The sequence below is a fragment of the Psammomys obesus genome, unplaced genomic scaffold (genome assembly GCF_907164565.1).
Source record: "Psammomys obesus unplaced genomic scaffold, mPsaObe1.curated_primary_1811, whole genome shotgun sequence".
NCBI classification, from domain to species: Eukaryota; Metazoa; Chordata; class Mammalia; order Rodentia; family Muridae; genus Psammomys; species Psammomys obesus.
In genome coordinates, this window is record NW_026592710.1 from 1,065,882 (window position 1) to 1,090,337 (window position 24,456).

A 24,456-nucleotide genomic window follows, 5' to 3' on the forward strand; every position below is an offset into this window, starting at 1 on the left:
TCAGGAAACTGGCTCTTAGCTGCAAAAGTATGGCCTCTGGAATGAGCAGAGGCTTCTTACCATGTTTCTTCCCTCCTTTCCATTCTCCTTCGTAGCGGAAGAAAGAATTTGAGTGCACATATACGCCATAGCCTGTATATGGAAAAGATGAACAGTGTCTGATATCAGCTGACACAGACGCGGGCCAGCTCATGGAGTAGTCTGCAGGTCATTTCTAGACTCTCAACACCTTCAATAGGACAGGATCTTCACTTTGGTTAACTGCTTACGGTGTATGAGTTCAATAAGCTCAGTTCTGCTTATTGTTGTTCGCTGCCCCGCCCTGCCCCCACTACTTTCTTGGGATTTGTTACATGGATAAGCACGAAAAAAAAAAAATGCAGTACTGGCCAGAGGAGGACTAGGACAAAAACTGATTGATTGTAGGCTCTTAAGAGAAGGATTTAAAAGGTGGTGGTGAGGGCAGAGAAGCAGCGAACAACCTCAGCAAGGAGCCCACTCTGCCAGGACCTCTGCCATCCTCCTGTCTCCATGGAACAAAATTCACTTACCGCTAAGGACTCCAGGCTAGCCTCACTTTTATCATGCAGCTCTGAAACCCCACACCCAACTCCTATCTCTAAGTTCCTGAGGTGGACAGGCAACCCCACTGCTTCCTTGCCAGCAAGTCGCAGCCTGGGGCGGAGAAACGGCGGCACGAGTGTTGACCCTGGCCTCATATCCACCCTGTTCCGCCGGTTTTAGGCAATTTCCCATTAGAATGCATTCGGCCGGCCCACATTCTGAGGCCTTGCGTGATCACCCTGCCCAGCTTGACCTCAGCTCTAAGCGTGCCCCTAACGGGGAGTCGGCTGGCAGTGAGCCTGTTGCAGCCTGGACCGTGCCTGAGGGGCACCCGAACGCGAACGAGGCCTGTCTGAGGCACAGGATTCAGCCTTGTCGTGGCTGCAAGTACCGCCCTCCAGAGCGACCGAGCTCCAGCGGGGATACACAGCTCTTACCGTTTCGTGGCGGCAGTCTCACCGAGTGCCGGCCCTGCTGGAGCCCAACAGACCGATCTCCGGTCTCCGCCATCTTGCCGCCAACGGTTCCCTAGCAACCGTAAAGCTGCCAGCCATTGGCCTCCGGTCGCCACGGGGCGTGGCAAGGCCTCGGTCTGGTGACGGTAACATCCGAAGCAACAACGTCGAATCCGGAGCCTGGGGACGGCAATGCGCCTGTGCAGCAGGGCGCACTTCCGCCAGCTCTATTTTTCCGCCGGGAAGCACTCCCGCCAACGGCTTCGGCGTTTATACCGGAAGCGGAAATGGTTGGAGCGTGGGCCCCGCCCCGCGGCCATCTTGGCGGCAGGAGGCGGCGCCGCAGGACGGAACGGAAGTGGCTGTGCAGCTCCCCGGATCCCGAGCCGAGCTCTGGCGGCCGCTCTGCCCGCCATCCTCCTTCCGCAGCCGTGAGGGAAACCGCGGCTCGGCTGCAGCAGAGCTGCGAGGTGCTGGGGGTGGACTGGTGGAGCGGACCTGGCCGGGCGGCACACCACTGCCTTCCTCTGGACTGTCAAGGCCATGGGCGGGCGGGCGGGGCCGGGCAGCGCCTTTGAGACTGGCGAGGGGTTGCCAAGGGGCCGGCCGATCTCCGGGAGGGGTCCACGACGGGACTGCCGAGCGCTGCCCCGCCCCGGCCCTTGCTCGCCCCTTCGGCCGTGGGGCCTCGGAGGAAGGTGGCCTGTTGCTGCCTGCGCTGATCCGGGGCGGCAAGGGTTAGGTGTCCTCTTGCTACCCAACCACGTTCGGTTTCGGGGCACACGTGTAGGAATTAAGCCTGAGGGTGAAGACGTTACGGAATGGATTGAAGGGTTGCTGTTTAAATGGCTCTAGATTATGTGTGACATTAAGGCAATGAAATTCCCCCGCCCTCCAGGCTGTACGTACCTTCAGCGTCCTGCTGATAAGACTACATTGTCTTCTTTTCGAGTATAGCAGTGCAAGAGGGCTACCTACCTTCATACTTAGAACCCCCAGTGGCTTTTCTTTTTTGACTTTTAAAGAATTGAGACTAGTTTTATGTCGTAATTGGGTTGAGTTTTCAACTCACAATGTGGAATTCCCGCACAAGTGCTCATAAGAGCACCAGTAACCCACACTCTGGCCCTTAGGTCCTGTGTGTGTTGGGGAATTGGTTGCAGTGGAGATAGAATGAAAAGGCCTGGGGGAGATAGAAGACGGTCTTCTCCAAAGGTGGGAGCGGTCTAGACAGAAGAACTCAGAGGATTAGGGTCGGGAAGGCCTTTGAGAAAGGGAACAACTTTTGAAGCATGTAGATGCTCTTCCTAGGAGGCAGTGACCCCAGAGGCTATGCAGAGAGCTTTCTTCTCTGCCATATTCCTCATTTAGGATTGATGGATTGTAGAAACTAGCCAAATAATGGGCTCCAGAAACAGGTATGGGGAGAATGTTCTGTATGTGGTACTCCCTTAGAACAGCTTTTCTCTTGAGGTTTTTCTTTTTTTTTTTCCTTGTGACAGAGCATAGAGCAGTTTCAGTAAGTATGTGACAAGCCCTGCAGGTTGTGAGGCCCATCCAAAAACCTGACAGGCCCTCTCACAGAGCTTGCACTCTGGTGGGAGGAAACAGAGATTACTAGAAAAGAATCAGAAAGCAGTTGTTACAGGAAATAGAAAGTGATGTGATAGGAAACTGGTGGTCAGTTTGGACAGCATGGAGGGCCTTCTGACCTTTAGTCTGAGTGAGAGAAGAGGACTGGAGCTAGAACAGCTGGTATGAGGGGCAGCCTAAACCAGGAACAAGTGTGACCTGTGACACCTGGCACCTGCTTCACCACAGGCTGCCATGAGATCCTCATGAGATGCTATTAAGGAAGGCAGTGAGGTGCTCACCCCATTTTCCAGACCCAAGCCCTTTCAGATCATACACAGGAAGTGCTGTGCCGGGATCTGGAGCAGGGCTCCAAAGTTCACGTTCTTAATCTCGTTCTGCCTCTCTCAGGTTTTTATTGGCAGCGATTTTAATCAAGATGTAGAGCAATGTTTGTCTGAAAATCAAAACTTGACTAATATGTTTTGGGTTAGGTTTTCTACAAATCATCTGAACCAGAGTTGTGAGCAGTCAGCCCATCGTAAGAATACGTACTTTCAAGGAGTAGCCCTGTCCTTTTTTGTTTGTTTGTTTAATGGTTTCACTATGTAGACAGGTCGGTCTGGCACTCACTGTGTACATCAGGCTGACCTCAAACTCCCCTGCTTCTGCCTCCTGAGTGCTGGGATTAAAGGTGTGCACCACCAGGCCTAGTATTTTTATTTTTAATATTACTCTTGTCACAATTTAAGCAAACGTGTTTTAGTGGTAAACAGTAAAATAAGGGAACATTTTCATATACTATAGGGTGAAGAATATGTCTAAGACAGCTTTCTATAGGCTGGGCTTAGTGGGATGGCCATTTCCACTCTAGGCAGTGCATTCTAATGTGGCCTGGTTTACATGTGGATTCCCCCATAACGTGTAAAATTGTCCCCTCAGAAAGGGAGAACCGTGACTTGGTTCTTGAGTTAAATTGTGTGCATTAGTTTATGCTGCACACCTGAGACCAAAGGACGTGCTCAGCCTTAGACGGCTCTGAGCACTGTACTTAGTGCCTCCAGATCTCACAACTCTTAGTGCACGTTTGCGTTTGTGGCCCGTGGAGCTGCTGAGAGGACTGTCAGGTTACCTGTTTGCCATCCAAGGTTGCGTTTTGAGGCTGCTGATACCTGCTTCCAAAAGACTTCCCCAGGGTTCACGTAGAAGAAAGGCAGGAGGCGTTGGACTTCTGTCCCTGATGCCCTTCTCTAGCTTTGTGAGCCTGCTCTCTTTCCTACTTTGGGAGCAATGCGTTGAGACCAAGCTCAAGACTTGCTGCAGATTGAAGTCTGCCTGTATGTCTAGGTTTTGAAAGAGCATCATTTTGCAGATGATGAGCCTGAGGCTGACGGTAGCCAGAAAGTCTGCTGAGGCCTCTCAGCTGCTCCGCACAAGTAGATTTCAGTCATAAGTAAACCACAGTGTGTTTCTTCTTTTCACCCGTTGGTAGCAGAGGGAACTAGGACAGGTGCTGCTCACAGATCTGAGAGGAGCAGGACCACAAGATCTTTCCCTCATGCTTTTCAAGTAGGACTGATGACAAAGGTCCCATTACTTAGGAGTTTCCCTGAGTCCATATCTGTAGAGCTGGATATCAAGCTGGACCTGAGCTGCTGCCTGGCCTCGGGCTGCTAGAAATCTGTCCTTTGTGTAACTGAGGGTAATGAGGGTTTTTCTTGGCTGCCTGAGTTCTATGGTGAATTCTGCCTGGGATCCCAGCAGCATTTGAAATGGCCAGGGCCAGATAGGGTTACCTTCAGGTGCCAGATAAGAATCAGGGTCATGGATAGATAGGCTACCTGCTAGTTCTGTTGATGAGGAGAAGACCTGGCCCTGGGAGTCCAGATCCAGGGCAGAACATGAAAAAGACAGGGTGGTTGATGAAAACCCACAGAAACACTTTGGATAAAATGTCAAGTTGTCAGACATCAAGTTCTTGCAAGACTGCTCAGTTGATGGGAAAGTTTGCACACTCCTGAAGGTGTCTTGTGTTTATCTCAGTTACAGGATGTCTGAAGGGGACAGCGTTGGAGACTCTGTCCATGGGAAGCCCTCAGTGGTGTACAGATTTTTCACACGGCTTGGACAGGTGAGTAGATTTGTAGATCATTAGTAGAATATTTGGAGGAGAAACTGTGACTCCTGACAAGTCCTCCTGAAGTGTGAGTTTACTGTTTCACAAAGAGAAACTAATCTACAGCTTGCCCTAGGCAGAAGCTTTTGTTCCAGGGTTTGGCTCTTTTCTTCACCTGAGCACCTGTACACACGTTTCAGATGAGGGCCAGGTAGAGGGGTCTGGACAGTGGGGACCACATGTTTCTTTCTTTTTTGTTTTTTTAAAGATTTATTTATTATGTATACAGTGTTGTCTGCATGTACACTTGAACACCAGAAAAGGACACCAGATCTCATTATAGATGGTTGTGAGCCACCATGTGGTTGCTGGGAATTGAACTCAGGACCTCTGGATGAGCAGCCAGTGCCCTTAGCCTCTGAGCCATCTCTCCAGCTCCATGTTTCTTTTTTTGATTTGCTTTTTTTTTTTTTTAAATAACCTTTAAATCTAGTGCAGTCCTTATAGCTCAGTGGTGTAGACAGGATGGTCCTTGATCTGCTCTTTCCACTCCTTTCCTCATCCTAGGGAACCTCACCCCTCCTTTGCCTTCACACGTCTGCTGGGTGTTGCTGTCTGAGTGTGTGAGCCTTTCCTGTTGGTCCAGGCAGATGTAGGCCACTATGTATGGCTGTGATTGAGGCTATCTCCCACTCACTGTGTCTGGAAGTCTGAGTCAGTGTGCTGATATTATTGCTCAATTAAAAACTTGTCAGACTTTTAAGAAACTATCATATGGCAATCTGTTGACGGTTATTGAAGCTGCTTGGTGGTTAGGTACACTTTTATATAATTATGAATGTTTAAAAATGCCTGTAATTAAAATTTAAAGTTATATTTCAAAATTAAAACGTAAAACATATCTATGTGTACATGAAGTGTGTGTTTATAGAAAAACCAACAGTTTCCCTAGTAATGACTCTAGCTGCTTTTGGTATGTGTACATGCACACTCTGGCTGCCAGCAGTTAAGCTGTGACCAGTCACTTGGCAGTGAAGCAGGCAGGGAAGTGTGGGCCTTCTGGGCAGGTACAAGGTCCTGGAGTCTTAAGAGCACATCTACTCCTATGCGGCTAAAGAGAGAGAGGGGATGAAACAGTGAAGAGGGTTAGAGATGGGTGACTTAAGGCAGGTCCCTGGGCTGTCTGGACGCCCTGGGCTGTCTGGACGTGCTGGGCGGGTGGCTTCTGCTCAGGCTTTTCGTTTGGAGCTTGTTGCTTCCCACTTAGACTTGGTTTCTAATTCTTTGCGACCTGGGTTGGAGGCTTTTCAGTGTCTGTAAGTTCAGAGGAAGGCAGCTTAAAGGCTGTACACATTTTCTATAGCATTTTCTCCTTCGGGGCTGGGAGAGACCCCTTGGGAAAATAGTTTTTGGGGGTAGTATTTGAGCCTTGAGTTTTACAGTGTGGTATGGTGAATTTAAGGTGTGCACTTTTTCCTTTGGTAGCACAAGTCCTCTTTTGGGTGAAGCCGATCTTCCCTATAATGTTTCTAGGCTAATACTGTAGCAAAGTCTTTTATGTTTGGTTAGTTTACAATGCTTTTGCTTAAGAATTGGATCTCTTTCAGGACTTCTTGCAGGTAAATCTTGGATTAATTGTAGTCAGTGCTTCATGCTGGGTATATTACATAGCCTCTCGCTGTTTTAAGCGTCTCTTTAACACTGAAGCCCTGCTATACCAGAAAGTGCACTCTGTAGTCCACTGGGAGTTGTAGGCTGATGTGTGCCTCTAATTCTTGTCTTACAGATTTATCAGTCCTGGCTGGACAAGTCTACCCCCTACACAGCTGTCCGGTGGGTCGTGACACTGGGCCTGAGTTTTGTCTACATGATTAGAGTTTACCTGTTACAAGTAAGCGTGGTCTCAGCTGATTTCACAGTGTCTAAATGTGCTGTGGTTGGGGTGTTATTGGATGCATCTTAAGGACGTGGTCTGTAATAATTACTTTCAGGTTGGTGCCAAATGTAAGAAAAGTTTGAGTGTGACCGCCTGTTTAAAGACAATTGTTAACAATTTGTCCTGACTTTATTATGTCCCTTACCTGTAGCTTCCAGTGTGCCCAGGCTAGTCTTGCCCTTGCCCTGTGTCCGCTGGCTAGCAGACCCTCTGGTATTCCTTGTACCTTGCTGTGTGGCTCCAGGGACACAAGCTGACCCCTGCATTCTTGAATGGAGTGTTACAGACTTACGGTGCCATGAGTGACTTTGGCACTCAGCTGGGTTTCTAAGCTACTTTGTGGCTAAAGAGGAGAGAGAGGATGACACACTGAAGAGGGTTAGAGATGGGTGACTTAGGGCCCTTCTGCAGGTCCCTGGGCTGTCTGTGGACGTGCTGGACGGGTGGCTTCAGCTCAGGCTTTTTGGAGCTTGTTGCTTCCTAGTGAGACACTTGGTTTCTAAGAATTCCTTGCAGACCTGGGTTGGTAAGTTCAGAGGAAGGCAGCTTAAAGGTCCCATCTAGAGTATTTTCTCCTCTGCAGCCATAAAAGGTATTTCCTCATTTAAAGCTCCCTCCGTCTGTCGGTGTGTCCATCCATCCATCTAGCCAATATTTAGGAAGACATTAGGACATGAGACAACACATTTATTTAGTGGATTCATTGATGTATTCACTACTGTGTGAATGACTTTTTCGTGTAGAGGCGTGTCCTTTATTGTTTTCACTTGTGAGTTTATTTCTGGGCGTAGACACAGTGTTGGTCTAGCACGACAGTGCTGGGCTGCTCAGTGGTCTCTTCTAGGACTTGATCTATACTGCATGTCTGCAGTTACACTGAGTTCTGATGCAAAGACTGGACTGGCAGCCTTGGGGTGGGGACGGGGTACAGCACACAGGTTGGTTGTTCTGAATCAGATTTGTGCTTGATCTGGCATTCTTCAAGGTTTGGCTTTGCAATATGATAGCATGTGTGCATAAAATTGACTTTTACACCTAGTTCCTAGTTGTCTGACATGAAATTTTTTAGGCTGAAAGGTTTCCTTTGTGTGAAAATACAGGCCGTTAAGGAGTGTGCTACTTAATGGAACTCAACTAGGGTAAGCTTTAGTGTGCTAATGTAAGGGCTGCAGGGGTTCCCAATTCTTTGTCTTCTCTGGAGAGCTAGGCTTGGAAACTTTACTCCGGATTTCTTGCTGTGGATGGGGTCAGGTGAGGTGGGGAGGTGTGCACCTTTAATCCCAGCACACAGGAGGCAGAGGCAGGTGGGTCTCTAGCCTGGTCTACAGAGTGAGCTCCAGGACAGCCAGGACTGCACAGAGAGACTCTGTCTTGAAACAAAAACAAACAAACAGAAGAGGAGGAAGAAAAAGAACACTTTTCTCTTATTTCTTGGCTCTGGTTCTAGGTTTTTTCTGTGAAGGTAACATTCCAAGTCAAGTGTCTCTAATGCTGTGAGTTGCTGTCAGGTGTTATGGGGCTTCATGTGAGCACGTTTGCACATAGCAAGTTCTGAGTCCAGGAATACCCTTGAATGTCACCCAGGACCCAGTGCACAGTAGCCCTATGGGGCAGGGCAGTGTGTCTGTTGAGGAAAGCTTTCTTCTCTGCTGCGGCCAGTCCTGGTCGGGACTGTGGCTGACTGTCAGACACGTCTGGCTAGACCCTTGAAGAAGTTTGTTGTCTGGGCTCTAGGCTGTCATGGTCATACTGAACCCACAAGGTGAGGTGAGGTAGATGGTTCTGTGAGTCAGTCCTTGTAGTCGTTCTCACTTCCCCTGGGGGAAACGGTGTTTCCTGAGTGTGGGCTCACTAAACTGGTCCCGGCTGCTGGTACCTGGGCTGCTCCTGATGATGGCTTTCTTTCTCTTTCAGGGTTGGTACATTGTGACCTACGCCTTGGGAATTTACCACCTAAACCTTTTCATAGCGTTCCTTTCTCCCAAAGTGGATCCTTCCTTGATGGAAGATTCAGGTACAGCAGGGTTGCCGGGGTACTGTCCAGGCTGTTCTGTGCCCCTGCATCCTCTTTGGGATAGTCCTGGGGTCTGGGACCTGGGCTTATGGCATCTGTTTGAGATTGTGATGTCTGGATTAGGATGGATTTGTCTATAGGATTACTTATTAAACCCTGTACAGCTCTCAAGAGGTTCACTCTTGATCTCCATTTTGCTTAGGAGGAAACTGAAGTGCTGGGGTTAAATAACACACCCAGGGCTGGAGAGATGGCTCAGAGGTTAAGAGCACTGCTTGCTCTTCCAGAGCTCACAAGTTCAATTCCCAGTAACCACATGGTACCTCTATAATGAAATCTGGTGCCCTCTTCTGTGTTGTATAAATAATAAATCTTAAAAAAAAAATAACACATTCAGAGTCACATGTGCACATGAGCAGGGCAGGGGTCTGCTCTTCTGCCTCCTGCCTCAGAACGCACTGTTAGGCGCACCGACAAAATACAGGAGCAGTATACAGCAGAAAGGACGCACACACCAGTAGGACCCTGGCTGTGGGGCCAGTCCGGGCTGGGGCATTGTGTACTCCTGCTTTCTGAGTTGAAATGTTCTTGGGTGTATTGTTGTTGTTGTTGCTTTTTGAGACAGGGTTCTCTGTGTGGCCCTGGCTGTCCTGGAACTTGCTCTGTAGACCAGCCTGGCCTCGAACTTAGAGATCCGCCTGCCTGTGCCTCCCGAGGGCTGGGTTTAAAGGCGTGTACCACAACCACCACCACCACCACCGTCTTGGGTCTCCCCTTCTACCAAGTGGGTCCAGGGATTAAATTCAGAACATCTGGCTTGGCAGCAAATGTCTTCATCTTTTGAGCCACCTCAGTGCACTTGTACTGTTGTGATAATGGGTTTCTGGATATTCCATGCTGGCCAAAAACTCATTTAAAAGGTACATAAAAGTACAAAAAGAACAGGAGCCTTCCATAGAGGGCCTCTGAAAGACTCTACCAAGCAGGGTATGGAAGGAAATACTGAGACTCACAGCCAAACCCTGGACAAGAGTGCAGGAAACCTTATGGAAGAAGAGGGAGATAGAAAGACCTGGAGGGAACAGGAGTTCCACAAGGAGACCAAGAGAGCTAAAGAACCTGGGCCCAGGGGGACCTTCAGAGACTGATACTCCAATCAAGGACCATACATGGAGAGGACCTAGACCCCCTGCTCAGTTTCTGAGTGGGTTCCCTAGTAAGGAGAACAGGAGCTGTCTCTGACATGAACTCAGTGGCTGGCTCTTTGATCTCTTCCCCCTAGGAGATGCAGCCTTGCAAGGCCACAGAGGAAGATGATGCAGCCAGTCCTGATGAGACCTGATAAGGCTAGGGTTAGATAGAAGGGGAGGAGGTCCTACCCTATCAGTGGACTAGGGAAGGGGCATAAGGGGAGAAAAGGGAGGGAGGGTGGGACTGGGAGGAGATGAGGGAGGGGGCTACAGCTGGAATACAAAGTGAATAAATTGTAATAAGTAAATAAAATAATGAACTAAAAATAAGTACATAAGTTTTTTTATAACAAAATGGTCTCACTTGAGTTTTCTAAAGCAACAAATTAATTTCAAGTTGTCTGCAGACCTCACACTTGTCTGTGGCTGAATTAAATCTGTTGCCATCTGTGAGGCGTACTAGCTGAGAAGCATTTAGGGAAGAGTTGTAAGTGGGGCAGAAACGCAAAGGTAAGAGGCAGTTTTATCTCCAGCTGATGATCTGCCTTTCAGATGACGGCCCCTCATTACCAACCAAACAGAATGAGGAGTTTCGACCCTTCATTCGAAGGCTTCCAGAATTCAAGTTTTGGTGAGTTAATTTTTTTTTCTATTGAGCAATAAAATATATACATCTATATAGGTCCTATTTTTACAAACACGTAGTAATTGTCTGTGTGTAGGGGATGTGGAGTAGTAACATTTTGGTATACATAAATTATGTAATGGTCATGTCAGGTGATTGGACAGCCATCACAGACATTTATTGCTTTGTGTTTGAACACTGAAAGTCCTGTTTGAGGTATTTTGGAGGAAGTCCAGCATTGTTGCCTGCTGCTCATCTTCTTGTCTACACAGTTGAAGCCCTTTCTCCTGACCAGTCTTGCTGTTATTCCTTCAAGGCTTTTGTGGAAGATACTTGGGCTATGACAGTTTTTGTGCCAGTTAGTGTTTAGTTTCTTAACAAAATGGGAATTTTGTGTGCTTTGTTTACATATGGTGTGCATTTACCTAGAAGGTCATAGCTTGGCTGGGCAGGTATGGGGGTGTGTCACAGGGCTCTCTTGGGGAGACCACTACTTCCCAATGTTCTCTTGGGTTGGCACAGTCACCACAGTCGCCATGAGTTAGATGAGGCTGGTTCCAGAAGAAAGGTGCTAACAGCTATTTTCCAGGCCCTGTGCTTCCTAGAGGCACTGCTTTGGTTCAAGGCCACCATGCACTTCCACAAAGCAGACATCCTGGAAGTGGTGGGAGACTAGAGAGACAGTGATGGGACACAGAGTAGGTGTAGTGTAGCTCCTTTCATGACCTTCTGACAGAGGTCACAGCTGTGGTCTCCTGGCCTGTCTTTTTGACCCTGAGGCACAAAAGAGCCAAAAGTCTTTGTTGGCTCAATAAATTGAATGAGCAGACTGGGCCCTTTGAGTGTTTTAACTCTGTAGCTCTGGTGCTGGGCATGGAGCATGATCGGGGAGAGGAAGTAGAAGGTGGGCAAAAGGCCCCCGTAGAACCTGGACTTTATTCTGTAGGAAAAGAAGTGGTGGTGGGGTTTCAGGAGCTCAGAACCTGACTAGAGGTGTGGTAGCGGCGGTGGGCTGTGTGCCAGCATGGAGGGCCCTTCATTGTACTCAGGCTTCCAGTATCAGGCCCAGGCTGAGGTTATTGCTCAAGATGGCAGTTCCAGGAAGCAAACATGAGCTGCATTTGCCTTTAGCTGGGCTGTTTTACACTTTATATGAACTTTCAGAAGGCTGAGAGGCCTGATTGTACTTGAGTATACTGCACACGGACTATGACCTGACACAACTCTGCTCTGATGTTCTCTCTTTGGTGGGCACCTCTGTGCATGCAAAGGGGGGGTGGCTGTAGAGGCCAGAGGGGGTGGACAGGTGCCTGTTGCTGCCTGCAGAACACACTAATTTTTCTCTTTGCTTTAAGGCATGCAGCTACAAAAGGCATTCTTGTGGCTATGGTCTGTACCTTCTTTGAGGCGTTCAATGTCCCCGTGTTCTGGCCGATCCTGGTGATGTACTTCGTCATGCTTTTCTGTATCACAATGAAGAGGCAAATAAAGGTAAAGAGAGCGGCGCTGCTGTGCACGGCGGCAGCTAGCAGCCCTGGGAAAGCAGGCTTGGGTTTCAGTGTTGGGCCTGGCCTCCTGTGTGATGACTGGCCAAGGCCATGAGCTCCAGACTGCAAGTCCTCCGTGGGAACAGGTGGGCCTTTAGTGGAGGCTCTGGAAGCTGAGGAGGCCCTGCGTACAGTCAGCTTGGCCTGCAGTGTCACAGTGGCTCCTTTTAGCTCAGAGCTCACCGTCTGCAAGCACTAGGGTGCGCCTCAGACTGTTGATGCGGCTGCGCAGCTTCCCAAGCATTGGGCTTTTACAGGCCTCTAGTGTTGGAGGTATGGAGCACACTGTTGGCTTCCTGATTTCAGTCGTAATGGGCAGGAGTAGTCGTGGGGTGCTTTCAGCTATTCAGGTCTTGGGAAAAGAGTTCAGCAGGAAATTGTTTTGAAGTAACTCAAGTTTGTTTGTGTGTTTGTTTTCCCAGCACATGATTAAATACCGGTACATACCATTCACACACGGAAAGAGGAGATACAAAGGGAAGGAGGACGTGGGCAAGACATTTGCTAGTTAGAAGCTGGACTGAATCTGTCACACGTATTCAAGAACGGTTTTGAGCCATGTAACAATGCCTTTTTCTTCACATAAAGTAGTTGATTATGAGGAAGTTGAATTTTCATTTTAAGAAGAGCCTCAATGATTTGTATCTGAAATATCAGGTTCTTGAAGAAACTGGCATTTAAACCAAATTGCATTGATTTCTTTTTCAGTCTTCATGTGTTTGAAATGGACAGAATTGTAGTAAACCATAGGTGTGGGAGTCCAGGCCGGTGGCAGCCCAAGAGAGCGGGAGGGAGGATGGGAGTGCGGCCTCAGGAGCTGCCTTCCTGACCACGCTGAGGCCACTCCTCTGTGCCAGAGGGACAAGCCAGCCCACTTCTGGTGTGACAAAGAATGTAATACTTTGAGGGTGATTTTTCACATAGCTCTGTGGGGTTCTCATGCCAGTTTCGGAATCTCATCTTACTAGAGATGTTTTTCAAGTTGGCCTCTATCATAATGACTCAAAACGTTGTTCTTAACTACCATGATTGCTTTTGAGGGCCTGGAATTATAAATATATATTATATTTTAATTGTTTGAGACTATTTTGACGCTTTACTTTGATACATAACATATTTTGCTTTTGATTAATTTAAACTTGTTCTCATGCAACAACCTCTTTAAGGAAACAACTGGCCAGAGCACACCAGGTTTGGGATTTATCGCATGGCCTTTTACTTTCTATGGGGAAAACAGAACCCACCATGTGTCAAACTTTTTGATGTGATAAAAATAATACTCTTTAAACATTTTACTAAGTGACTTTTAAATCCCAACTTTATTAAAGTGTCCCTTGCTTGTGTAATCTTTGTCCACACCACAAGTCTCGTCACTAGAGCACGGCCTGCTTTCCACAGCTGTAGTTGGGGGAGCCATTGGGCCATCCAGCACAGGACAGAGCAAACATGCAGGAACAGGAGGGACAGGCTGTCCAGCACAAGCAGGCTTTCAATCCCAGGTGACGCACTCAGAACCCTGCTCAGTTTTGTTTCTGAGCCATTCGACAACTTTAGGTCAGTCAGTCACCTGGCTTGTAGACACCACACTCAGGGCACTCAACCCATCATTTTCTTTTCTTTTCTTTTTCTTTTTTTTTTTTTTTTTTTGTTTAGGATTTTCAACACAGGGTCTCTCTGTGTAGCCTTGGCTGTCCTGGATTCACTTTGTAGACCAGGCTGGCCTCAAACTCACTGCAGCCTGCCTGCCTCTGATTCCATGAGTGCTGGGATTACAGGCGTGCGCCACCACACCCAGCTGAGCTCATTTTCTAATGATGTTCAAAATAAGTTTTTTGTTTTGTTTTTGAAACCATGTGAGCACATGGGATCCAAACTCTGGATCTTTCTGTTTACATTTTCCATGTTGTTTTCCTCATCGCTGACTAGGCTCAAAGTGTAATGGAAAGGAAACTGGCCAGAGCAGTGTGAGTTACAAGCGTGGGGTACTGCGGACAACTGCAGTTATGTTCCAGGTTCCCACAGAGGCACTGTCTTTGCACAGGGTCCCTGAAGCTGTCTTGTGTCAGTCTTGGCCCCTGCCTTGTCTGGAGGGATGTTCCCTGCCTGCTCTTGGTAAGGGGCCCTTCACAAGGAGCACTGACATCAGACAGCATTCGTGGTGGCTGGGCTTTACCTGCTCACTACCTGTAGACCAGAGGTCCTATCAAGTTGTCATCACACTCTTATGAAATCTAGGTCTAGGGCTCCTGTTTTGTGGTTTTTTTTTGTGTTCGAGACAGGGTTTATGTAGCCTTGACTGTCTTGGAACTTGCTCGACCAGACTGGCTTCAACTCAGATCTGTCTGCCTCTGCCTCCTGAGTGCTGGGACTAAAGGTGTGTGCCACCACTGCCCAGCTGAAGCTTCTGTTCTTAATGGGCCTTTTCTGTGGAATTAGTCTCTTAAAGATGTGCCACATTGTCTTCTGAGATGAATTAATTTTAAAAGCTTGGAAATGTCAAATGGAGGCAAGAAGCCAGCTAGGGACAAGCCAAGAGGGGCCTGGACACAGAGTGACACTGCGTAAGCAGGCCACGTGTTTATCTGGGCCTCTAAGCAGATACAACTCACCTAATTCCTCAGAGAACTGGTATCTGAGGCCACATGGAAACTGGTTTGCAGGAGAAAACTCAGGCAAGCCAACTCTGCAGGTCTACTGAGATGTTCAGCAGTAAAAGGCCAGCCAGCTCTGTGGGTCTGCTGAGATGTTTGGCAGTGAAGTTCTTGCTTGCTGCCCAACCCAACCAGAATTTGCTCCTTGAAAGACCTGATAGGAAGAACTGACTACTGCAAGTTGTTCTCTGATCTCCATATACATCCAGAGAGGCATGTGTGCACCCTCATAGTTAAACAAAACAACAAAAACCTGCAACTCAGGAGACCCCTCCCACCCTTTCAGGCCAAGACGAAGACCTTCATCTTCTTAAGGGATTGGCGGCATGCGTTAAGCTGTTGCGAGTGTTCAGGACAGGTGCTGACCCCGGTGAGGGCGGAGGCCAGGGTGGCCGCCTCTCACAGCCCGAGGGTAGCCTCTCGTTTACAGACCGGAGGGAAACACCCTGAAGGTCTGAAGCGGTTGTCAGCGAGGGGAGACCTGCTACCTCCAGGGATTGGAGAAGTCCTAAATAAGGTGCAGCAGACTCCCACCCACGTGGAGTTTTCCCACTTCCCCTGACACCTTTCTTCCCAGGTAATTGTAGTAGCTTCAATGACAACAGTGTGAGGATTTTATATTTCTGCGCAACTACACTTCTGAGGACACAGCTCCATGAACTTCCATCCACTTCCTGGAGCTGTCTGGTAACAATCTGGTCCTGGTCAGCGGTAGTGCCTCAGGTAGACCAGCCTCTGGGGTGGGAGCTTCTCCCTGCACAGGGGACACTCCGTCTGTGGAATGGGATGGGTGTGTCACACTGGCTGTGCACTGAGGCTGGCCCTGACCCCCACTGCTCTACATAGGTGCACAGCTGTAAGTCAGCCAGAGAACAGCCTCTCCTGGGCTGTGCCTTCCCAGCAACCCTGAGCCAAGTGCTGTGGAGGGGAGGGCGTCAGACCCCACCAGGAAAGGGGTGTATGCTTTTTAGTTCCTCCCTTGTAGAACTTCCAGTAGGTTTAACTCTAGATGAACCCTGGCGCTTCCCCTCAAGAGACAGGACTTGCCCTGCCACCTACGAGAAAGGAGGACACATCCCGCACTTCCACACGCTGGTATGCAGCGTCCACTCTGCCGACGTGGCAGTGCAAATGCTGTGTTTCTGTACTGCAGCCCAAGACACCCAACTTCTTAACAGCGAGGCACAGCTGCAAAGTTCCCTCTCACTTGTAGCCTTTGTAGCCTAGGCTTTCGGCCAGGGTAGTAACTCAGGCTACTTAAATGAAGCACTGTGCCCTGGGCACCTGTCCTGCTGGAAATGGCTCAGTGGCACACAGGGACAACTTGGTGTGTGCACATGAACTAGCACCCTATGTGTGAAGCAAGTCACGCCTATGTGTAAGTATGGCCCGATGTGTGCACCCATGTGCCATTTACCTACACATCAAAGGGGAAGACTGGAGACTTCAACCCCAGGGATGGTTCATACCCCACAGAGCTTTTAACAAGATGCCCACCCCTCCACCCCCACAGGAAAGAGGTTTAGGACGTGGGGTGGGTAGCAAAACTGTCAAGGGTCACAGGACCAGGAACATGTGTACCTTGGTGTTGCACCACTCAGTAATGCACTCCCAGCAGAAGAGATGGCCACAAGGCGTCGCTGTGGAGTGTCTCCGCTCCTCCAAGCACAGGGTACAGAGTGGGGCTCTGCAAACAGCTCTGTCTTCCAGGGAACTCCTGTGCGGGTGAGGACAGTCAGGTGAGTCCACCCTTCACAGTCTTGGGACATGCTGGAGTACCTCATGCCCCCTGCACACCTGCGGTGGGACAGGTTGCGATGCAGCCTCCACTCCTTCCTGGCTCGCTGCTTCTGCCTGAAGCTGTACAGCTGCAGCCCCACGGACAGCGCCAGATGCAACAGGGAGATAAGTCCCAGCAGTCGGTAGCTTGTGCGTGCCCTCAGGTCCGCTCCAGGAAGGCGGTGAGTACGGAGCTGTTAAGACAAGTGACCACCCCAGGCGGCAGGGTCCCTTAGGACCTGGCCTCTTGTCTGCTGGAGGCCTCCCCTTGGCCCTAGGCATGTCCAGAAGACAAGCACTTGAGAGGGAGGTGGGTTCAAGTAGTGAGGGAGAACCTGGTTATAGGTTGATCTTTAGGCATTAGCAGCATAGACAAGAACTAAACCAGGAGGCTAGATGGGCCAAGAGAATGGGTAAGGATCCTGGAGTTATCTGGAGATCACTTCAGAGGAAGAGAAGGAGCCTGAGGAAGGGTAGGGTGGGGAACCTGGACAGGTAGGTGCTGTCCTGGCCTTTGGTGTAGCTAGTGTATCTCCGTCCACATCACAGCAGAACTGTGCTGTCTTCCCTTCCATCCCTTCCTGCTGGCAGGGAAATGAGGACATCAGGTCACACTATGCCTTGGGCTGGAGAACAGAATAGCAGCCATTAGGAAGGGAGACATAGCTAAACCAAAGGACTGCTGGGATGGACTCTGCCTGATAACCCTTCATCTGGCAGTACTGAGGCTAAGACCTGAAACCAGGCTATGGTTCTGTCTCTGACAGGACATGGGGGAGGGGCAGATTGGCTGTAGGGAGAGGTGGCATTTGGTTTCCCCTGACGGGAACTTTGAGCAGTTCTGAACGGTGGCAGGCATGGAGGTGATAGCTGAGGGGAGGTTTTTTGGGTGACAGGATATAAGCGCATTGGTAGGAGGCCAGGGGTGCTTCCAGTGAGGGGGTGCTGCCAGAACTAACACCAGGTGAGTGCGGCTGGTACAGCCAGCAGTGTGCTGAGGGACAGGCTCGCTCTTTCTAACTGCCTTTCTGTTAGGGCTGTAGGGACAAGTGGGAAAGGCAGGCGCTGCATTTGACACCCTCTGGACTAGGTGCTCACCACCCAGAAAAGTGAGGTGACTGGCCACAAGCCAATAGTGAGGAAGCTGCTCCGAGGGCCAGAGCGAAGTCTGCTCAGTGGTGCCGGAGTCTGCCATCGCACACACGCTGTTGTACGGAAGAAAGGCTTACTCGTTCCCAGAGTTTGTGCACACTGGACTTCCCTGGGCCTTTTAGGAAAAGGACAACTGAACAAGCCCTGCCCTTTCCCAAGCACTTTCTACTCCCACTTGGAAACAGAATACTTGGCTGTGGTCATGTCCTTAGCATAGGCCCCCAAAAAGAGGCTGCCCAGGGAGTCCCAGCCTGTCCAGCAGTTCCGGCATTGCTACTTACGTACGTGATCCCCACTAGTCTCTTGGCCAGGTGGTAGAAGGCACCGTGAATATAAAACCAGGCAACATGGAGCCGATGGAGGCAGGCAAAGCCCTGTCTAAGGATGAAGACGGCCCGCTGTAGTGTCCTCCTCTGCTGCTCAGTCAGGGTGTTTGTGTGGAGGCGCACCCAGCGCCTCATCCCCGATCGGCTGCGTCCTCCAGGTGGTAGACTTCCCTGTGAAGCCCGTGTGCCGTCGCCATCAGCTTGCAGCTCCTGCTCTAGGGGCAGCAGTGCCTTGTCCAGCAGGTAGGGCAGGACAGCATGTAGTGCAACCAGCACGCCACGGCGCAGTCTGGAGGGCACACGCTGCTGGGATGGGTCCACCTGGAGGATGCCAACATACTCCTCTCCCAGTGTCTGGTAGCCTGAGGAGTAACGCAGTGTTGGGGGTCCGCTGCAAGGACAGCACCTAGGCCAGTTTGTAGGCCGGATTGTATCCCCCAGCCTTACCAGTCACCCCTGAACCTGCCCTGCTGGGCTGTCAGCCGGAAGACCTAGCCAACACAACTCCTAAATGCACTGTGACCCTGCTGAAGTTTCATGCCAGGACTCAGACTGCCACTCTGGGACAGGCCCTCGATGCCCCCGTTGGTTCCTGTTCCCTTCAGTCTGAAGTTGCTGTCGGTTTCCCAGTCCCTCCGCTGTTGAGCCCAGGGATGGGATCCAACCTTGTGGCTTTCTACCTTCCAGATTATGGCTCAGTCCTAAGTATCCAGCACATAGGTCAGCTGCCTACCTGACATTGTCACATGGAGTCAGATAATGCCCCTCAAGCCTACCCCGATGAAAGCTAGCTTCTAGTCCGCCCTGCAGAAGACAACACCAGACCTCTCGTTCTGAGGCCAAACCTGGTGCACCTTGAACCACCACTTCCATGCGTCTCACCAGGGCCCTGCTTGTAGGCCGTCGCAACCTCTGTCCCTAGCGTGTCTGGTCACGGCCAGCAGGTAGCGGCTACCGCTGTCTGTACCTTGCAGTGCTTTACACCCCATACACAGGATCCCATCCTGCTGAGAGGCCTCTAGAAAGGATCTGAGCAGTACCTCCTGTCTGGCCAGTATCTTCCTTCCCTGAGACTAATGCAGGAGATTGCCTGGAGCTGCTCAGTTTGGCTGGCTGCCTTGACCATCCCCTCTTGGCTTGGGTGGTTGTGGGCCCCTCAGTGCCCAGGACTTGCCAAATCTTGCTACCTGCAATTGTGGTGAGGCCAAAGTAGGCTATGTCTGATAGCAGTTCGATCTCTTTCCTCCATTCCAGCCATTTCTTTGCACCTGAGAGGAGAAAAATATTACTTCTGGGGAGGTAAACTGAAGTTCTCTCCCTCCACCCCAGGGGGCAGGTCGAGCCCCTCCTCTTCCAGGGCGATCCGCAACTACTACTCTCTCCCTTAGTCTCCTCTGCTGTCCTGGATGACCTCAATGACGCCGAGACGAAGACCACTTCCTAAGAACCGCTCAACTGTACCCGTCTTGAGCCAGGAGCTGTCCTAGGAGCCTAGGCGGCACCAGGAAAGTCTAGGTAGTGTTAGGGACACAAGCCAAAGAAAACCTGTTTGCTATTAAATCTCGGCCTCCCAAATCCCTGCCCAAATCTCTGAGGTCCTTCTGGAAACCTCCACGTGTCTACTTGAAAGAGTAACCGCGTTAGGTCCAACCTGTGAGGAGGAATCAATGGGCAAATGTTTGAGAAACACGGAACAGGCATTGCCTGGCGCACGCAGAGACCTGCAAAGTGTTCGGCAGTGTGTCCGTGTTTTGACCCTCGCTTTCCTAACGAGCTTCCGAGCTGCCGCCTGACTGGGGTGCCCCGGGATGCTCACCCGCTAGGCTGTGCAGCGCTGCACCCGCCGCGCTCCGCAGGCCTCCCAGGTAGTACTCGTCCTTCTGCGCCGCCCGGATCACTTCAGGCGCACCTGCCAGCGCCATGGCCTGGACGGGCGCTCGCACTGCGCCGGCGCGCCCCGTGGGCGGGGCCTGTGACGCTCGACGTGCCTCGGCCGTGGGGCGCGGGCTGCGAACCGCACGCGGATGAAGGCGGGGCATAGGAGTGACATCCTGAGAGGCGGGCTGTGTGGAGGCGGGGATGGGGGCGGGAGGACGCTGGAGGGGTCGGGTCGGTGGCTAAGGCGGAGCCAGGCAGAGTAGGGGTGTGCGGCCTGGCTTGGGGGCGGAGCCACGGAGGTACAGGTCTCTGGGATGCAGGAGACCTTTTAGGATAGCCATCTCACCTGACTGCTGAAACCCCCGGTACCTTTTGGAATTCGTCCCTCTGCCCATGCCCTGGTTTTCTCAGCTTGGGTTGGGCAACCCTAGATACTAGGTTTGACCGCCGCCAGGAGGCAGTAACGGCTCAAGCAGAGGCACGGGTGTCTGGCCAAAACAAATACATCAGCTTGAAATGCAGATTTCTTGAAGGCCCAAGGCTGCTTGTGTCCCCAGAAGACTTTCCCTTCAAACTTAGAAGCTCAATTCTAGCATAACCATGAGGTATGGCCTGCTCAGAGTGTCCCCTCATGGACTTCTGGGAAGGGACTGCATTTTCTGGATTCTCTTCTCTCAGCCGTGGGGAGCAAGAACAGAAGAAACAATATCCTAGTATCTGTTGTTCCCAGGGAGACGCCTAAGTGTTTCCATGGGCTCAAACGCTAGCCACAGACTTCGCCTCAGCTTGACTGGTGCTCTGACCCTCAGCTCTGTCCTTTGCAGGCTGGGGGTAAGGCGCTCCTCTTGAGGGTTCTTCCTAAGGGACAAAACCAGGATGGCCAGCAGGTGGGGCCATGAGCCCATCTTTTCTGCTCACTTGGGCAGCTATTACCCCAAAGAAATTCTGCACAGATAAACTTCAGTCAGAAGAGAAAGTGGAAGAGAAGGATGAGTAGTGACATCATCGTAAATCAGTTCTTTGGGTTCCCAGATGACCATATGGCCTGGAGTCTCTCTTTGCTCCAGTTTCAGGGGTCCAGGACACTGAGGAGGAGCTAGAGTGAGAGAGAGTTCTTGCTGGGGGAAGGGGCCCATGGCCCTTGCCATCTCACTTTGACACTCCTTACCTAAAGAGGGCCCTGGGCCTGAGCCTTGTGAACAACTCCTTGTAAACCCTTCCCTCTGCTCCAGGGTCGGAGGACAGGAAGGCCAGCCTCCTGGGGATTTCGGGGACAGCACCAGAGAGTGAGTCAGAGTGGTTGGCAGGTCTAGTCCTTCCCTTCTCTCTCCCATATCCACCTCTGGGCTGCTTGAGGGCCACCCCGGGCTGTGAGCCAAGTATCCTTCCCTGTTATGAACTGTAGTGAAGTTCCCTGGGGACACTCTCTTTGACTGCATCCCTTGGGCCTCACTAGCCCTGTGCTGTCCACAAGGACAAGGTGTGTCCTGCACACTCCCTCACTTGGTGGGCCTCAGCTTTCTGGCCTGTAGACCAGGGATGGCGAGGAGAATTAACTGGTGTTTGCTGAGAGCCCATCATGCTGGCACTGAGCACTTGGGTGATCTGGGCCCACACAGAGGTGTCTGTTGGTGCTAGACCTGGGACAGGGTGAAATTCTGCATCTTGGACACAGGAGCTTCGGGAGCAAAGGTCAGCCTTCCTAAAGCAGTGTTCACAGTTTGTCCCTCAACAATGGAGTCTATATTTTTCATACACTGGGTATTTTGTTGTCCTGCTTGATGTCCTTTGCCTGGAATGCTAGCTCTGGCCACTTTGTTTTCTAATGTTATTAAATTAAATTGATTTATTGTGTGTTTGTGTCGTGTGCATTAGTGGTGTGTGTGTGTTCTGGCATATGGAGGCATTATCCTGGATTGCTTTTACACCTTCGCTGGAGCAGGGTCTTTGAGTCAAACCCACAACTTGCCCCTATGGCTGTCTTGCTTGCTGTCCTGCTCTGGGATCCCAGCGTCTGCCTTCCAAGGTGGAGCTTACAGGCGGCCCACCTACTCAGATGCTTATGTGGGCTCTGGGGACCCCAACTCTGGTATTGTATCCAGAGTTCTATCTCCAGCCTATTGGATAGTTTTTACTATCGTTCTGTTGGTAGGGAGGCCAGGGATAGAGTAGGCCGGGACTGGGGGGAGGGGTTCAGGGAACTGGGAAGGGGGCCTTTTCAGCAGGTGGCCCTATTGCATCTTCTCCGTGCTCCCCCCACCCCCCGCCCAGGTTTTTCCTCTCACACCACCTAGCAGACTGATAGTGTGACTCAGCATACTTAGGCTTGCCTTGGCCTGAGTCTGTGTGATCCCTCGTAAACTCTTCCCTCTGCCCCTAGGAGGCATTCACTGTTTGGGGGGTTGCTGTATGCAGCAGGCCTGGGATAGGCCTACGCAGCTGCCGCTCAGGAAGACGTGTGGAAGCAGGGAACAAGGGAAGGTGTGCGAAGTCTGTTCTCTGCCTGATTTAGCCCTGGGGTGCACTGTGGAGCCTCAGGCAGGAGTGTTCTCAGGGTGGTCCTCCCCTGGACTTCCAGAGCCCCTGCCCTCGCTGGGAACCAGAGGGGGACAAGCCAATCTCTCTGCAGGAGTGGTGAAGGAAGGCTGCCTAAGTCTGATGGATCTGGGAGGCCTGCCCCGCCACCGGGGGCAGGGGGCAGGGTGAGGGCTCCGGCTCCTTACGTTTTCCATTGCACGCTTTGCCTATACAGGGGCAGAGGAACTGGGAACCCCTCCAAGAGTAGCTCCTGTATAGGGACCTGACTGTTAGGGAGGGGCCTGCTCTAGGCAGGAGGCCCCTCCACAGGCACCACAAACCTGCAAAACAGGTTCCTCCGCCCAGGGGGGGAACAGGCTGGAAGCTCGGCTGGTTGCTGCAGATTGGCGCCCTGGAGGTACCATGGGCACCAAGGAAGGGTGGGCGTTTTGGGAGGAAATCTGAGGCTCCAGAACCAAGCCTGGGAGGCCCTGGCTGGTCAGCAGAGGTGTCTGGGAGCCTCCCTTACTTCCTGTGTAGGCTTGCCAGTGAGGGTAGCACTGGGGCTGGAAAGCTAAGCCCTTCCTGGACGCTGTGTACCCTGGGAAGGGACTCTGGGGACACAGGCAGGTGGCTGGGATTCTGCCCTTAGCCAGGACCACAGTAGGAAGGCATGTTCTCTGCTGGCTCCAGGGACAAAATAAATGGGGTTCCCAGAGCTGAGCCAGTGTGGGGCTCTGGGGCTTTGTCCCAGCTCAGAACTTGGAGCTGGGACTGAAATAGAACCCTGGGGCTGGGGAGGAAGGAGCTTGGTCCTGGTGGCATTAGCTCGGGTTAGAGGGTGGCCCAGCACTGAGTCCAGGCCGTGTGCTCCCACTCGTGTGCATCTCCTCATCTGCCGATGGAATGGGTGGTCTAGCACTGGACACCAAGCCTCTACCGGTGGAGTGAGGGCCTTCACGCTATGGCCATTATCCTGAACTCTTCTGGATCATAACGGGCTGACACAAAGGTCCCCAGGGAGTGGAGATCTGGAAAGACTTCCCAGAAGAGGAAGGGCCTCTGTCTATGAGGAAAATGTGGCCACACAGGTACTTGCACACTAGGGTTGATGAACAAATTGTAAGTGAGCAGACGTACAAGCTGGCTAGCCCCCTCTTGTGGGATGGAAAGCAGGAGGGCTGGTCACTCTAAGAGAGTATAGGATGCGGTACCCTAAAGAGTAATCACTGGCCATGAGGACATGAGACAGGGCAAGTGAGGCCTGAGGGAACCTAGGGTGGGAGCAGAATGGGCCTGGAAGATCAGGTCCTGTTGGGCTCTTCATGGACAGGGCTAAGGACAGTGTAACTCGCTGTTGGGGGGCTGGGGGCCAGAGACTCTTGTGAAGCTCCATTGCCCTGAAGCAGCAGCCTCCTAGTGTAGTGAGTAAATCTGAAGCAGCAGGCATTGAGGAGAGTGGGTGGGGCAGGCACCTGCATGTCAGATGTGGCTTCAGCCTCAGCTCCATCATCTCCCAAACAGGAGAATGGAGGTTCTACCACCTGTATGGTAGGACAAGCCAGGAGAGCAAGCATGCATCCCCTCCTGCCTCCGGGTCTTCTAGGAGATAGCGGTTGGGTAGCAGCAGCCTTAACTGCAGGTAGGGATCTGCCAGCCTTTGTCATCTTGGGTTCTGTGAGGCAAGGGATTCAGGATATCTTTGTGTCCACCCCTGCGCCAAGCCAGGACCTGTCCAAGTGCTTGGCACATGCAGAGGGCAGCAAGTAAAGAGCTGCCAGATGTCAGGGTGGAGGTTTGCAGGTGGGTGAGGGGCAAGAACTACAGTTTCTGATGGACATCCAGAGAGATGCTGTAGAAGGCGCTCTTGACCTTAGATACAAGAGTCAAGAATAGCCAAGGCTGGGGCTGGAGAGATGGCTCAGAGGTTAAGGGCCCTGTCTGCTCTTCCAGAGATCCTGAGTTCAATTCCCAGCAACCACATGGTGGCTCATAACCATCTACAGTGAGATCTGGTGCCCCCTTCTGGCACATATGCAGGCAAAACATTGTATTCATAATAAATACATCTCTTTTCAGGACAAAAAAAAAAAAAAAAAAAAAAGAATAGCCAGGGCTGGTAAGCAGGTACTGT

The 24,456-nt window shown here is 51.2% G+C and overlaps 3 protein-coding genes across 4 annotated transcripts in view; 1 reads left to right on the forward strand and 2 right to left on the reverse strand.

The window, feature by feature from the left end:
* Morn1 (MORN repeat containing 1) overlaps window positions 1–1,127 on the reverse strand; it is a 57,063-nt gene extending 55,936 nt beyond the window's left edge. For both annotated transcript variants that reach the window (XM_055615291.1, XM_055615290.1), the window contains exons 1-2: window positions 1,002–1,127; window positions 61–132 (exon numbers count right to left, since the gene is read on the reverse strand). In XM_055615291.1, the coding sequence (XP_055471266.1) occupies window positions 61–132; window positions 1,002–1,074 (145 nt within the window). In that variant the 5' untranslated portion in view covers window positions 1,075–1,127. The remainder of the gene's footprint in view (window positions 1–60; window positions 133–1,001) is intronic.
* Window positions 1,128–1,334: 207 nt separating this feature from the next.
* On the forward strand, window positions 1,335–13,314 carry Rer1 (retention in endoplasmic reticulum sorting receptor 1). Its single transcript, XM_055615293.1, has 7 exons — window positions 1,335–1,489; window positions 4,635–4,722; window positions 6,494–6,598; window positions 8,558–8,657; window positions 10,400–10,478; window positions 11,828–11,963; window positions 12,442–13,314. The coding sequence occupies exons 2-7, from the start codon at window positions 4,642–4,644 to the stop codon at window positions 12,529–12,531; spliced, it is 591 nt and encodes a 196-aa protein (XP_055471268.1). The 5' UTR covers window positions 1,335–1,489; window positions 4,635–4,641; the 3' UTR covers window positions 12,532–13,314.
* A 1,947-nt stretch (window positions 13,315–15,261) lies between these two features.
* Window positions 15,262–19,871, reverse strand: Pex10 (peroxisomal biogenesis factor 10). Its single transcript, XM_055615292.1, has 6 exons — window positions 19,744–19,871; window positions 19,115–19,195; window positions 17,883–18,289; window positions 16,468–16,643; window positions 16,252–16,387; window positions 15,262–15,444 (listed from the first exon to the last, which is right to left on the reverse strand). Exons 1-6 carry the CDS (start codon window positions 19,847–19,849, stop codon window positions 15,376–15,378), a joined length of 975 nt encoding a protein of 324 aa, XP_055471267.1. The 5' UTR covers window positions 19,850–19,871; the 3' UTR covers window positions 15,262–15,375.
* Window positions 19,872–24,456: the final 4,585 nt, after the last annotated feature.

Coding starts and splice junctions, on each gene's coding strand:
- Pex10 (XM_055615292.1), bottom strand. CDS start 19,849: ATGGCGCTGGCAGGTGCGCCTGAAGTGATCCGGGCGGCGCAGAAGGAC. Junction 19,196..19,743: donor AGCGCTGCACAGCCTAGCGG/GTGAGCATCCCG, acceptor TTCTCCTCTCAG/GTGCAAAGAAATGGCTGGAA. Junction 15,445..16,251: donor CTGAGTGGTGCAACACCAAG/GTACACATGTTC, acceptor CCCATTCCACAG/ACGGAGTGTCCCCTGTGCAG.
- Rer1 (XM_055615293.1), top strand. CDS start 4,642: ATGTCTGAAGGGGACAGCGTTGGAGACTCTGTCCATGGGAAGCCCTCA. Junction 4,723..6,493: donor TTTTCACACGGCTTGGACAG/GTGAGTAGATTT, acceptor CTTGTCTTACAG/ATTTATCAGTCCTGGCTGGA. Junction 8,658..10,399: donor TTCCTTGATGGAAGATTCAG/GTACAGCAGGGT, acceptor TCTGCCTTTCAG/ATGACGGCCCCTCATTACCA.